At 39.9% G+C, this 14,277-nt stretch overlaps 1 protein-coding gene across 1 annotated transcript; it reads left to right on the forward strand.

Annotated features, from left to right (window-relative positions):
- Positions 1–7,098: 7,098 nt before the first annotated feature.
- On the forward strand, positions 7,099–11,266 carry LOC110692183. The gene is made up of 9 exons (XM_021869182.1): positions 7,099–7,266; positions 7,352–7,607; positions 7,719–7,829; positions 7,943–8,208; positions 8,294–8,363; positions 8,459–8,622; positions 8,685–10,031; positions 10,077–10,661; positions 11,159–11,266. Exons 1-9 carry the CDS (start codon positions 7,099–7,101, stop codon positions 11,264–11,266), a joined length of 3,075 nt encoding a protein of 1,024 aa, XP_021724874.1.
- Positions 11,267–14,277: the final 3,011 nt, after the last annotated feature.

Here is a 14,277-nt window from a genome sequence, read left to right on the forward strand (position 1 = left end):
ACTTGGGCTTATTTGGACTTATAGAAACTAAAGTCAAAGCTAAGAAGTTTGGAGAGGTTTTTCACAGTTTTGGTGACTCATGGTCTGTTATTGCAAACTATTCTAAGAGTGATAGGGGAAGGATATGGGTGATGTGGTTACCTTGAATTTTCCAGGTGAGAGTGATTAGAGTGGAAGTGCAACTTGTTCATTTGGCTGTTACTCATAGAGCTTCTGGTAGAGAGTTCTTGGTTACTGTAGTTTATGGTTTGAATGATCCTAAGGAGAGGATGGAGTTGTGGGGACAATTGTCTGAGATTGCTGTAGGCTCTAGTATCCCGTGGGTAATTGGAGGGGACTTCAATAATATCTTGAACTTAGAAGACAGGATTGGGTCTCCATGCACGCTGAAGGAGGTTGAGAATTTTAGGGAATGCTTAAGGCAGAATGACCTTACTGATTTTAAAGTGGGGGGGGCTGTTTTACACCTGGAATAATAAACAAGAGGGGGGGATAGGATTTGCACGAAAATTGATAGAGTTTTAGTGAATAATGAATGGTTAGACAAATTTGATCAGTCTTCTACTACTTTCTTTCCCGAAGGTTTGATGGATCATTGTCCTTGTTGTATTAATATCTTTGAGGTGAATGAGAGAGCTGTGAAGCCTTTCAAGTTTTTCAATCATTGGGTAGAGGGTCATGGTTTTAAAGATCTAGTTTATCAGGTGTGGGACACTGAGATTAGAGGAACAGCAATGTTTAGAATGGTTAAGAAGCTTCAAGCTGTCAAGAAGGCTCTCAAGGCTCAGAACTTTAACTCTCTGTCTTCCATTGAATCTGATGAGGAGAAGTCTGCTAGAATTTTGATGAGTGTGCAACAGAAATTGGATTCTGATCCTTGTAATGAAAACCTAATTTCTGAAGAGAGACAGGCTAGGACTGTTTACCAGGCTGCTCATTCTGCTAAATACAACTTTCTCAGGCAAAAGGCTAAATTGCATTGGCTGAAAGATGGGGACTTAAATACTGAGTTCTTTCATGCTTATATAAAGAAGAGAAGGGTGCAAAACAAGATATGTAGTGTGATGAGCTCTGAGGGCCAAATAATTCAGGATCCTGTTGAGGTTACCAGTGCTTTTATCAACTATTACCAGAGTTTGCTGGGTACTGGCTCTATAGCTGAAAAAACTGTTCACTTAGGGGTCATTGGTGAGGGGAAGGTGTTGAATCAGGAACAGCAGGAGATGCTTTGCTGTCCTTTCACTAAAGCTGAAGTCAAGGCTGCACTATGGAGTATTGATGATAACAAAGCACCAGGACCTGATGGCTTTTCAAGTAAGTTCTTTAAAGCTTCTTGGGATACTATTAAAAAGGATCTGTGTGAGGTTGTTTTATCCTTCTTTGAACATGGTTGTCTCCTTAAGCAAGTAAATAATATTGTCTTGACTATGGTCCCTAAAGTAGAGGATGTTGTGTATGTGACTCAATAAAGACCTATTGCATGCTGTAATGTACTATACAAATTAATTTCTAAGCTTCTGTGTTCAAGACTGAAACTTGTGCTTCTTGAGTTGATTAGTGAAAATCAGGGTGCGTTTGTGGGGGGAAGGTCTATTATGGATAATATACTGGTATGTCAGGATATGCTTAAGAATTACAATAATAAAAGGAAAGCTCCCAAGTGTACAGTCAAGGTGGACTTGAGGAAAGCATATGACTCAGTGCATTGGTATTTTATCAGGGACTGTTCAGTTTGTTAGATGGGTTATGGAGTGTATAACCACCCCTTCTTTCTCTATCATGATAAATGGAGGGATGCATGGGTTTTTAAGGGGAAGAGAGGGGTTAGACAGGGTGATCCTGTTTCTCCCTTGTTGTTTGTAATTGTGATGGAATACCTGTCTAGACTCCTCAAGAAGGTGAGCAAGTTAAGAGGGTTCAAGTTTCATCAAGGGTGTAGGCAGCTGGGGTTAACTCATTTAGTCTTTGCTGATGACTTGATACTTTTTGGGCATGGTGATAAGAGGACTTTCTTCTGTTTGTGAGAGCTTTGAAAACTTTTGAGAAAGTTTCTGGTCTGTGTGCAAACTCTGATAAAACAGCCGTTTATTTTGGAAGCATGGAAGAGGGAATGAAACAGGATATTCTAAGGGACACTGGCTTTGTTCAGGGGGCTTTTCCATTCAGATACCTTGGTGTTCCTCTCAATGCTAAATACTTGAAGATTTCTGATTTTGACAGTATTATAGACAAGATGCTTACAAGGATTACTTGCTGGACTAGTAGGAATCTCTCCTACAGTGCTAGAGCTACCCTTATTAATTCGATGCTGATTAATCTGCATACATACTGGGCTCAATGTGTGTTATTTCCTAAGGGTGTAATTCAGAGAATTACACAACTTTGTAGAGCTTTTCTATGGGGGGGTACTGCTGTCCTTGGCTGTGTGCCTCCTATAGCCTGGCATTGGGTTTGTAAACCTAAGAAGTATGGAGGATTAGGGATTAGAGACTGCTGTTCTTGGAATAAGGCAGCCTTGGGGAAGTATATTTGGCAGATTGCTACTAAGAAAGACACCTTATGGGTTAAATGGATTCATAACTTGTATTTGAAAGAGCAAAACTGGTGGACTTATAATCCTAAGAGATGTTATGGCTGGGCATGGAAGAAGTTATGCTCTATCAAGGCTGAACTGCAGCAAGGTTTTGAGAGTGAGAACTGGTTGAACAAGAACTATAAGATTAGTGACTGCTATGCTTGGTTACAGGGGAGTCAAATTAAGGTAGGGTGGGATAAATGGATTTGGAACAGATTTAATATTCCTAGACACTCGTTTATCTCTTGGTTAGCTGTTCAAGAGAGGCTCAAAACTCGAGACAGACTTGAGGTTGTGGGCTGCTGTGAGGATGCTACCTGTTTACTTTGTGGTGAGACAAATGAGACTCATAAGCATCTCTTTTTTTAATGTCCTTACAGTAGAGCTTGTATCAAGATGGTTGGATCATGGCTGGGTATAAATGAAAGGCACTTCTGTTTAGAAAGATCTTGGAAGCACTGGCTGAGACATAGCAAGGACCTGATTTGGAAAAGAACTGCTTTGGCAGGGCTTAGTGCATGTGTTTATCACTTGTGGTTTTCTAGAAACCATGCGTACTGGAACAAGGCTATTATTCTCCCAGAGAAACTTTGTAAAGCCATCTGTATTGAAATAACCTCGAGGATTCAACAGCTCATTGATAATAGGTGGAGAAGAGCTCATTGCAAGTGGCTGTACAAGTTGAAGAGCAGCATTCCTGAGATTTGTTTATGAATGTTAGTGTTGTATTTTTTTTAGTTTCTAGGCTGTAGTTTCTGTTGTTGTCCTGGTTCTTGCTTTGAGTACCCTTCATAGAAGGTGACTCGCAGCTTGAGGCCAGGTAGTTCCCCACCTAGATGTAGGGTCCCTTCATAGAAGGTGGTCTACTCTAGGATGGGAATTTGGAGGGGTTGGCTGCCTTAGGGCTTGTGTAGTTTGGTGCTTTGACCTGTTTTTGTATGGTTGTACGGTTGTATTTTGCCTTCCTTTTTTTGGTAATAAAATTACTTATCTTCCAAAAAAAAAAAGGAATCAAGTGAAAATCAAACAAAGATTTTTGAATCAAACTATTGTCAAATACATTCAACGATGCTAATTGAATCATATGAAAGTCAAACACATTCAAACAAAGCTTTTTGAATCAAATGAAAGTCAAATGCATTCGAAAAACCTAATTGAATCAAGTGAAATTCAAACACATTCAAACAAAGCTTTTCATATAAAATGAATGTCAAATGCATTCAACGATGCTAATTTAATCATATGAAAGTCAAACACATTTTAACAAAGCTTTTGGAATCAAATGAAATTCAAATGCATTCAACAAAGCTAATTGAATCAAATGAAAGTCAATGACATTCTAACAAAGCTAATTGAATAAAATGAAAGTCAAACACATTCAAACAAAGGTAATTGCATCAAATGAATGTCAAAAACATTCAACAACATTTATTGAATCAAATGAAAGTAAACCACATTCAACCAAAGTTAATTGAATCAAATGAAAGTCAAACACATTCAAACAAAGCTTTTTGAATCAATTTAAAATCAAATGCATTCAAAAATTCTAATTGAATCAAGTAAAACTTAAAAAAATTCAAACAAAGCTTTTTGAATCAAATGAAAGTCAAATGCATTCAACAAAGCTAATTGAATCAAATGAAAGTCAAACACATTCAAACAAAGCTAATTAAATCAAATGAAAGTGAAACACATCCAAACAAAGTTTTTTAAATCAATTTAAAATCAAATGCATTCAAAAAAACTTATTGAATCAAGTAAAAGTCAAATACATTCAAAAAAGCTAAGTAAATAAGGTGAAAGTCAAACACATCCAAGTAATGCTTTTTGAATCAAATGAAAGTTAGATGCATTACATAAAGCTAATTGAATCAAGAAGAGTCAAACACATTCAAACAAAGCTAATTGCGTCAAATGAAAGTCAAACACATTCAAACAAAGCTCTTTGAATCAAATGAAAGTCAAATGCATTCAAAAAATCTAATTAAATCAAGTGAAAGTCAAACAAATTCAAACAAAGCTTTTTTAATGAAATGATTGTCAAATGCATTCAACGATGCTAATTGAATCTTATAACTGTCAAACACATTCAAACAAAGGTATTTGTATCAAATGAAAGTCAAACACATTCAAACAAAGCTTTTTGAATCAAATGAAAGTCAAATGCATTCAACAAAGCTAATTGAATCCAATGAAAGTCAAACACATTCAAACAAAGGTCTTTGAATCAAATTAAATTCAAATGCATTAAAAAAGCTAATTGAATCAAGTTAAAGTTAAAAAAATCAAAATAAAGCTTTTTGAATCAAATGATTGTCAAATGCATTCAACGATGCTAATTGAATCACATGAAAGTCAAACACATTCAAACAAAGCTTTTTTAATCAAATGAAAGTCAAATGAATTCAACAAAGCTAATTAAATCAAATGAAAGTTAAGGACCTTCTAACAAAGCTAATTGATTCAAATGAAAGTCAAACACATTCTAACAAAGCTAATTGCATCATATGAAAGTCAAGCACATTCAACGAAGCGTATTGAATCAAATGAAAGTCAAACACATTCAAACAAAGCTAATTTAATAAAATGAAAGTCAAACACATTCAAACAAAGCTTTTTGAATCAATTTAAAGTCAAATGCATACAAAAAAGCTAATTGAATCAAATGAAAGTCAAACTCATACAAACAAAGCCTTTTGAATCAAATGAAAGTAATATGCATTCCAAAAAGCTATTTAAACTAGTGAAATTCAAAGGCATTTAAATAAAGCTAATTGAATCAAATGTAAGTCAAACACATTAAACAAAGCTTTTTGAATTAAATGAAAGTCAAATGTATTCAAAAAATCTAATTGAATCAAATGAAAGTCAAACACATTCAAACAAAGCTTTTTTAATCAATTGAAAGTGAAATGCATTCAAAAAAGCTAATTGAATTAAGTGAAAGTCAAATGCATTTAAAAAAGCTAAGTAAATCAGGTGAAAGTCAAACATATCCAAGCAATGCTTTTTATATCAAATGAAAGTTAAATGCATTCAACAAAGCTAATTGAATCAAATAAGAGTCAAACACATTCAAACAAAGCTAATTGCGTCAAATGAAAGCCAAACACATTCAAACAAAGCTCTTTGAATCAAATGAAAGTCAAATGCATTCAAAAAATCTAATTAAATCAAGTGAAAGTCAAACAAATTCAAACAAAGCTTTTTTAATGAAATGATTGTCAAATCCATTCAACGATGCTAATTGAATCTTATAACTGTCAAACACATTCAAACAAAGCTTTTTGAATCAAATGAAAGTGAAACACATTCAAACAAAGCTTTTTGAATCAAATGAAAGTCAAAGACATTTAAACAAAGCTTTTTTAATCAAATGAAAGTCAAATGCATTCAACAAAGCTAATTGAATCCAATGAAAGTAGAGAAAGTCTAGAGAGAGAAAGTCTGGAGAGAGAAAGTCTTCGTTGCCACCATTTAATGCATTTAATGCACTGAATCCATGGCTAACCGTAAAAAAGGTAAGGCGAAGAAGAATTCTTGCTCTAAATCCTCCTCTAAGTCCTAAAAGAAGCAGCGTTACAAGCTTAGGTCTTGCAAGAAAGTGAATGAGGATCAAGAAGTGATGACGGAAGTGGGTTCGGTTGGAAGTTGGCTTGATGGAGAAGCTATGGATGAAATCCCCATTAAAAAGATTTCTGAAGAAATCAAAGCTCAGAATCTTTGAGCTCAATCAATGGTTACAATTAATTGATTCTTCCCCTTTAAGAGCGAAGGGCTCTATTTCTAGGTCTGCTGCAAATTCGTTTAACATATCCCCTTTATTGATGATTGCTAATTCGAATCATCCAATTCTTGAGGATTATAATGTTGAGAGTAATTTTGCTGCGAATTTGAATTTTGAGGGTGTTTCTAGCCCAAAATAGGATTCCCCCAATTTCAATTCCCCTATTTTGAGTAATCAGTGCATGCATGGTGAGAAATCGTGGGGTGGGTTATTTGAGAATTTTGTGGATGAAGGGATGAGCCTTAATGATAGAAATAAATGTCATAATCCTATTAATGGTGATTGTTTACTTCAATTGTCGAAAGAGGATGTTTAGCCTGAAATTGATTTTTTGGATTTTGTTGTAGTCTGTTATGTTCTATGCACCCAGCCTCCTTATTCGGTGATGAATGGGTTCTTGAGAAGAGTATGGGGGAGGTATGGTATAGATAGAGTAGCGTCGTGTGATAATGGTGTTTTCTTGGTTCGTTTCAAAACATGGGATTCTAGAGAGCAGGCTCTGGCTGCTGGTCCTATTCTCTTTGATAAGAAATTAGTGGTCACCAAAAGATGGCAACCTGATTTGAAGATCAGAGATGAACAGGTGTATGATGTTGTTGTATGGGTAAGGCTCCCTAATCTGGACTTGAAGTTTTGGGGAAGGAAGGCTCTAATGAAGATTGCAAGCCTAATTGGTAAACCAATCTAAACTAACAAGATAACATCTACTAAGGAGAGAGTGGTTTATGCTAGGATAATGGTGGAAGTGACAATCAATGGGACTCTGCCTGAGTTCATAGAATTTTTGGATGAAGAGGGGAACAGGATCAAACAGGCTGTTCAGTTTGAATGGAAACCAGTTGAATGTCTTATGTGTAAGGGTATGGGGCATGTGGAACAGGATTGTCCTAATCACTATGTTAAGGCAAAAAAGACCCAGTAAAGGCAGCAAGACTTTAATCAGAGACAAAGAGTATGGAGACCTGTGTAGAAACATAGGCTTGTGCCAGAACCATATGCATAAATCTGTACAAGAGCCTGTGAGGAAACCAGTGCAACATACTGTACAGAAATCTGTGCAACGACAGGATAAACAGCAGAAGACTAATAATGCTGTGAAAATGTATAATAGATTTGAGGGATTGCAGGATGTAGATCGAGAAGAGGTTAGTGTTGTGCCTAAATTGTTGAAGAGACAACACCTGGTTAATAAGAAAAGGCCTGTTGAGAGGGATGGGAAGGTAGTAGTTGGAGGATGGGAGAGGGGTGAGTGCTCCTACAATTTTAATGGATAAGTGGGCTTTTGGAATGTGAGAGGTATAAATCAACCTAGTAAAATTTGTGATGTCCTTTGGTTTCTAAAGCATCATAATATAGGTTTATTTGGCCTCATTGAGACAAAAGTTAAGGCTAAGAGTTTTGGGAAGGTTTTTGCTAACGTTAGTAGTAATTGGTCTGTTATTACTAATTACAGTAAGGTTGATGGAGGTAGGGTCTGGGTGATCTGGCAGCATTCTGTGTATATGGTGCAGGTGGTAAGGACTGAGCCTCAGTGTATCCATTCCTATGTTACTCATAAGGCTTCTGGTGTGTCTTTCTAGTGTATTATGGTGTATGGGTGAATGTGGCTGTAGGTAGAGAGAGTCTTTGGAAGCAGATATCTGAGGTTAGCCTCTCAGTGACTGGTGCTTGGGTAATTTGTGGTGACTTCAATAACATTTTGAATCTGGAAGACAGGTTGGGATCTCCATGTTGCTTGAATGAGGTAGAGAAGTTTAGAGAATGTTTGAGGCAGTGTGATTTGATGGATTTTAAGACAGGAGGCTCAGTTTTTACTTACACAAATAAACAGCAGGGCACTAATAGGGTTTGTACCAAGATTGATAGAGTTCTGATTAATGAGGAATAGTGTGATATCTTTAAAAATGCAAGTGATATGTTCCTGCCTGAAGGGCTTATGGATCACTGTCCATGTGTGGGCTCCTTATTTGGGGATGCAAATGTGGAAAAGAGGCCTTTTAGGTTCTTTAATATGTGGACTAAATTTCCAGGATACCATGAGTTAGTTGATCAAGCTTAGGGCACTAGTATTCAAGGCACTGATATGTTTGTGTTAGTGAAGAAACTTAAGGCTGTTAAAGGTTGTCTTAAAAATGTGAACATGGCTCATTTTTCAAATGTTGAGACAGCTGATGCAGTGGCTACTATGAAGTTACAGAAATGTCAGGAGAGGCTTTTTCTTGATCCAGAGAATGAGGAGCTTATTCAAGCTGAGATTATGGCTAGAAGCCTAGAACTGAGTATGCTATTGCTCATAAAGCCAAGTTTCAATTCTTAAAACAGAAGGCTAAGCTTCATTGGCTTAATGATGGGGATGTTAATTCTACTTACTTTCATGCCTGTTTGAGAAATAGAAAGGCTACTAACAGGATCTCTAGTATCTCTCTAGCTTCTGGAGAGATCACTCAAGACCCTTCTTTGATAGCTTCTTCCTTTCATGACTTCTACATTGATTTGCTCGGCACTTACACTATTCCTCAGAAGAAGCTTCACCCTGCTGTCATATTAGAGGGGCCTGTGCTGAATTCAGGTCAGAAATTAGCTCTGTGCAGGACCTTTAGGGAGGAGGATATTAAGAGTGCTCTCAGGAGTATAGATGAGGACAAAGCTCCAGGTCTAGATGGGTTCTTAAGTAGATTCAATAAGACATCCTGGAATACTGTGAAATCAGTGATATGTAAGGTTGTTCTTGGCTTTTTTGAACATGGTAAATTACTTAAACAGGTGTGTACCACTACTCTTACTCTGATTCCAAAAACAGGAAGTGCAAGTCAAATTTCTCATTTTAGACCTATTGCTTGCTGTAATGTGGTGTACAAGATCATTTCTAAAATGATTTGTTCTAGATTGAAAGAGGTTCTTCCTGCTATAATTGATGAATGTCAAGGGGCATTTGTGGCTGGTAGATCAATTATGGATAATATTCTAATTTGTCAAGACATGTTAAAGGACTATAATAATAAAAGGAAATCTCCTAGATGCACTATTAAGGTAGATTTGAGGAAAGCATATGATTTTGTCCATTGGGATTTTATAAGGGATATGCTTGTTTCTCTGGGGTTCCCTGACCAGTTTGTTCACTGGATTATGGTGTGTGTCTCTTCTCCTACCTATTCTTTGCTTTTAAATGGGGGCATGCATGGCTTTTTTCGTGGAAAAAGGGGAGTGAGGCAGGGGGATCCTATGTCCTCATTGCTTTTTGTTATAGTCATGGAATACCTCGCAAGATTGCTTAAGAAGGTGAGCAAGCTCAGAAGCTTCATGTTTCACTATGGATGCAAAGGTCTTCATCTCAACCATATGATATTTGCTGATGATTTAATGTTGTTTGCTTATGGAGATAGGAAGTCAGTGGATTATTTGATTAGAGCTTTGACCATGTTTGAGAAGGTTTCAGGTTTAAAGGCTAATTCTGAGAAAACTGCAATTTATTTTGGTAATGTAAATGAAGGGATCAAGCAAAGTATTCTGGACCTCACTGGGTTTGTTGAAGGTTCAGCTCCTTTTAGATACCTTGGAATTCCTTTGAACGCAAAATATTTGAGGGTCTCTGATTTTGATGTACTTATTGATAAGATGTTGCAGAAACTTATGTGTTGGTCTAGAAGGAACTTCTCTTATTATGCAAGGGTAGTTCTCATCAATTTTGTGCTTATATGTTTGCACTCCTACTAGGCTCAATGTGTGCTGTTTCCCAAGGCTGTTATTCAGAGAATTAATCAACTGTGTAGGGCTTTTTTATGGAGTGGGTCTGCTGTTCTGTCTAAAGCCCCTTCCCTGGCTTGGACTTGGGTTTGCAAGACTAAGAAGTTTGGTGGCTTAGGGATGAGAGACTGTGAAAGATGGAATAAGGCTGCTCTTGGTAAATATGTGTGGCAAATTGCTAAGGAAAAGGACTCACTATGGGTAAAGTGGGCTCATGATGTATACATTAAGTCTCAGGATTGGTGGTCTTATAGCCCAAAGAAGGCTGATGGATGGGCTTGGAAGAAAATTTGCAAAATCAAGGAAGAGCTCAAGATGGGTTTCATGAGTGAAAACTGGACTGAACTGAAATATTCTATTGCTGCTGTGTACAATTGGTCTCAGGGTACTGATGAGAAGGTGAATTGGACTGATTGGATTTGGAGTAGATATAATATTCCTAAAACAGCTTTCATAACTTGGTTGGAAATTTTGAATAAACTCAGAACCAGAGATATGTTGTTCAAACATGGAATCTATGATACAGATGTGTGCTTGTTTTGTGATGCTGATGTGGTAAGCCAGCAACACCTGTTTTTTTTATTGTGCTTATAGTAGAAGATGCTTGTTGATTGTGAGTGGCTGGCTGGGAATCCAAGAAATTCATTTTAATATAAATAGCACTTGGAAGCATTGGAAGGATCTATTTAAAGACCTAGTCTTGAGGAAAATTGGGTATGCTAGTCTTGCAGCCTTGGTGTACTATCTGTGGACTGCTAGGAACACAGCATTCTGGAATCATGCTATCCCAGTTCCTGACAAGCTCTGTCATGCAATGTGCTTAGCAGTGGTGGATCGTGTTCAGCAACTTATTGATTGCAAATGGAAGAGAAGGAGGTGTCAATGGTTGAGGTCGTTGAGAAAAAACATTCCTTCATAACTTGTCTACCTTTCTGGCTGGTGGCTTTTGTTTCTGGTTGTGTATAGTGGTGGGGCTGTGTTTCTGCGTTCTGTGCAGCTGGGTGTGCTTGTTTTTGTTTTCTTGTTCTACTGGTTGTTTCTGTCTCTATCAGGACTGCAGGGAGCTTCTGTCCTGCTGCTGTGTTGTTGTTTTTCCTGTTTTTGTAGTGCTGTGTGTTGCTGTGATGTGGCTTGGAGTTGCTGTGATCTTGTGTTGCTGAGTTCTTGAGTACTGGGTTGCTGAGGTACTGGTGCATGCTGTGTTCTGGGGTGTGGCTGGTTCTGAGTTTTCTGTGGAGGCTTGCTGTGGTTGTTCTTTCTCAGCTAGTTGATGTTGATGTTGTTAGGGCCTAAAGGGAGCTGTTAATTCCATTTGTTGTATTCTTTGTTATTTGTGGTTTTTTGCATGGTTTTATATTGGTCTTGGTGTTTTTTTTTATTGTAGGTAGTGTTTTGTTTTAGTGTTTGGTTGTCTGTAGTATGTTCTGATCCTCGTATTCAGTACCCTTCCTGTTTCGGGGTTTTCTGATGTCCTGCGGGAGAGTTACAATTCCGAGACTGGAACCGGACGCCTGTACCTGCAAAATAACGGAGACTCCTGGGAGCTCCGCCTCCAACGGTCAAGTTAGTACTTGATTAACGAGTAATTAATGCGGAAATTAAAGAGATTGGGTCTCTCTGGGTGAGAGTGTTTAATGTAGGTAATCTGCTTTGTTAGCGAGATCAGCCGGTTATTACTGTGTGTAATTAATGTGTTTTTTCCGTAATGTGTTTCGTAATCCCCCTTAATGAGAATTAAGGGAGGTATTTATAACCTTGGGAAACGTGCCCATCCTAGGTTTAGGTTAACCTAGGGCCGATTGGGCTTCCCTCGGAAGTTGGGCCTGGGTGGCCGGTTTCCCCATTAGGCATGGAGTATGCCACATGTCATGACATAATAGGTCCAAGGTGGACGAATAAGCGCGTGCCACGTGGCAAGCCCTGACAGTTCCAACTGGGGGACACTTGGCAGGACCTAATTGGCCCACGTGGCGCATTCCGATTGGTGGGAGAAAAATCCCTTAATCATTTGCCCCTCACAGGTGGCACGTGATTGGTCACGTGTTACCTGTGACAGGTGTCGCACTGTAATAGGCGGCGACCTTCCACAGGTGTCAGTCGGCGAGAGGACGAGAGATTTTCCCGCCCAAATTTTGAATTCTGAAAGTGACCCTTCGCCTTCTCACTTCGCCTATATAAGGGAGGATTGTCTTGAGTCATTTTCACACTTTGAGAACTTTTTGAGAACATTCGGACCCCTGAACTTGCTCTGACATTTCGGACCTTTTCTGCCTACCGCCTGTTCTGACAAGCCGACTGCACAGGATTTTCAGAACTTCATCAACCGTCACTCGTTCAGGTAACTGTCAGTTCTCTTACTCTTAATTTTCTTTTTATTTTTTGAAATGGCACCACGGAAGCACACGACACGACCTAGGTTAGTGATCAGCCGGTCACCGGGGACGGCTGAATCTAGGACTAGGAGTGCCGCCTGCCCTTTTCCGGACCCATCTTTGCCCTTTATACAAAGTCCGACTGTATCTGTGTCTATGCAGAGCAGGATGGCCAGAACGAAAAAGACTGCTCCTCCCACAGGGTGCCGCTTAGTGAAACATCTGACCAGGCGCCAGATGTGGAAGTGAAACAAGGCGGCCTGAATGCCGGCAATTCTGTGGGGGGAGTCATAGTGACCCCTTCCCATTTAACAGTTAACAATTCTGCTTCTTTTCAAAGAGAGGAGGCGGGCCCCTCCGGGAGAGGGAGGAGTCGTCCTCTTCGGACTCGTCAGAGGACAATTCCGAGTCAAGCTCTTCTGGCCATGCTTCTTTGGGTACAGAAGAGAAAAACAGCCGCCTGCAAGAGGCGAGACTTTCTCATGCAGTTGAGAAGGGGGACAATTGGGCGGAGCCATCCGCCTCTTACCGAGAGCTAAATACCCCCTATTACTGCACGGTACCTCGGGGCCGAATCACAGCCATGCAGGAGAAAGTGGAGAGCTTTATTGCAAACCACACCATGGGCCCCGACTATCTAGTGTTTGTGCCGGATCCAGAAGACACAGTCGTCTGGCCGGCTGGTTCCAGTTATGATAGCGCCTGCTTTGGCTGCTAGGAGGCGGCCATCAAGGCAGGGCTGCGCTTCCCATTACATCCGGCTGTTCAGCGGATTTTGGATGGGTATGAGTTGGGGTTATGGCAGTTAGCCCCAAACTCCTGGGTCAACGTACTCGGCTATGTGGCCGGGTGCGAACTGCACGGGGTGGAGCCGAGCTTCGAGGCTTTTGCCCATATGAACTATCTCAGCCGGACCCCTAAGACAGGCGGTACCGGCTGGTATCAATTAACAAGCCACAGGGGCTACCTCATGACGAGAGGTAAAGCAAACAAGTCGAAGGACTAGCGGAGCACCTTCCTCATCATTGAGAGTTCAGACATTGAGCTGAACAAGCGCTTCAATAGGTGGAACAGGAATCCGCCTCTTCTTGCAGGCGGCCATAGCATGCCGCCTGTTCCCCCCAAGGCTAAGAAAGAGATCCTTGATAAAGGACTCTTTAAAGTAGAGTCGAGGGTCGACTCTACTTCAGGGGTACGAGAGCAAGTACCCCTGCACTGCGTCCCGAGCTTCAAGTAGCTCTATGACGAGTACTTTTTGGCCGCCTGTGGTCTCCGCAGTCGGTGCTCAAGAGGTAGTCGGCCTGTCGAATACTCTGTTGTTCCATACATTTGTTGTTTATCTTTTATTAACTTTGTTGTTTGTTTTTGCAGCTGACGCCATGAGAAAAATCACCGCCTCCAAGACTGCGGCGGCCATGTTGTGGGCCTCTATTATGCAACAAGCTTCAACCGACTCCCCCAAGAAGGGGGCACCCTTGGTGAGCTCCGAACCTTTCACCCTCTTTTTGGAGTGTTTATGCATATACCGACTTTTTTCTTCTTTTTTAGACGGGTGCTCCAAGAGCTTCATCTTCCCAACAGCCGAACCCCAAGGCCCGGAAGACGACTGTTGGGAGCACTCCTGGTTCTGCCAGGAAACCGGTGGCGGCTGAGAAACAGCCGGCCACTTCTTCTAAAACTTCAACTGGGCCGCCTAGAGGTATGAAGTTGTCCTTGTAAATTTTAGACTTGCTCCCTTTTTTACTAGGTCTAATCCGTTTGTTTATGCTTGATGCAGCCGACCCTCAGGAGCCTGACTT

This window comes from Chenopodium quinoa, unplaced genomic scaffold (genome assembly GCF_001683475.1).
Source record: "Chenopodium quinoa cultivar QQ74 unplaced genomic scaffold, ASM168347v1, whole genome shotgun sequence".
Taxonomy (NCBI): domain Eukaryota; kingdom Viridiplantae; phylum Streptophyta; class Magnoliopsida; order Caryophyllales; family Amaranthaceae; genus Chenopodium; species Chenopodium quinoa.

What these genes read in the sequence shown, in the direction of transcription:
- LOC110692183 (XM_021869182.1), top strand. Translation starts at nt 7,099, where the DNA reads ATGGTGGAAGTGACAATCAATGGGACTCTGCCTGAGTTCATAGAATTT. An exon ending in ACTTCTCTTATTATGCAAGG is followed by an intron (nt 10,032 to 10,076) that starts GTAGTTCTCATC and finishes CACTCCTACTAG; the next exon opens with GCTCAATGTGTGCTGTTTCC. An exon ending in TGTTTTGTGATGCTGATGTG is followed by an intron (nt 10,662 to 11,158) that starts GTAAGCCAGCAA and finishes TGTCTCTATCAG; the next exon opens with GACTGCAGGGAGCTTCTGTC.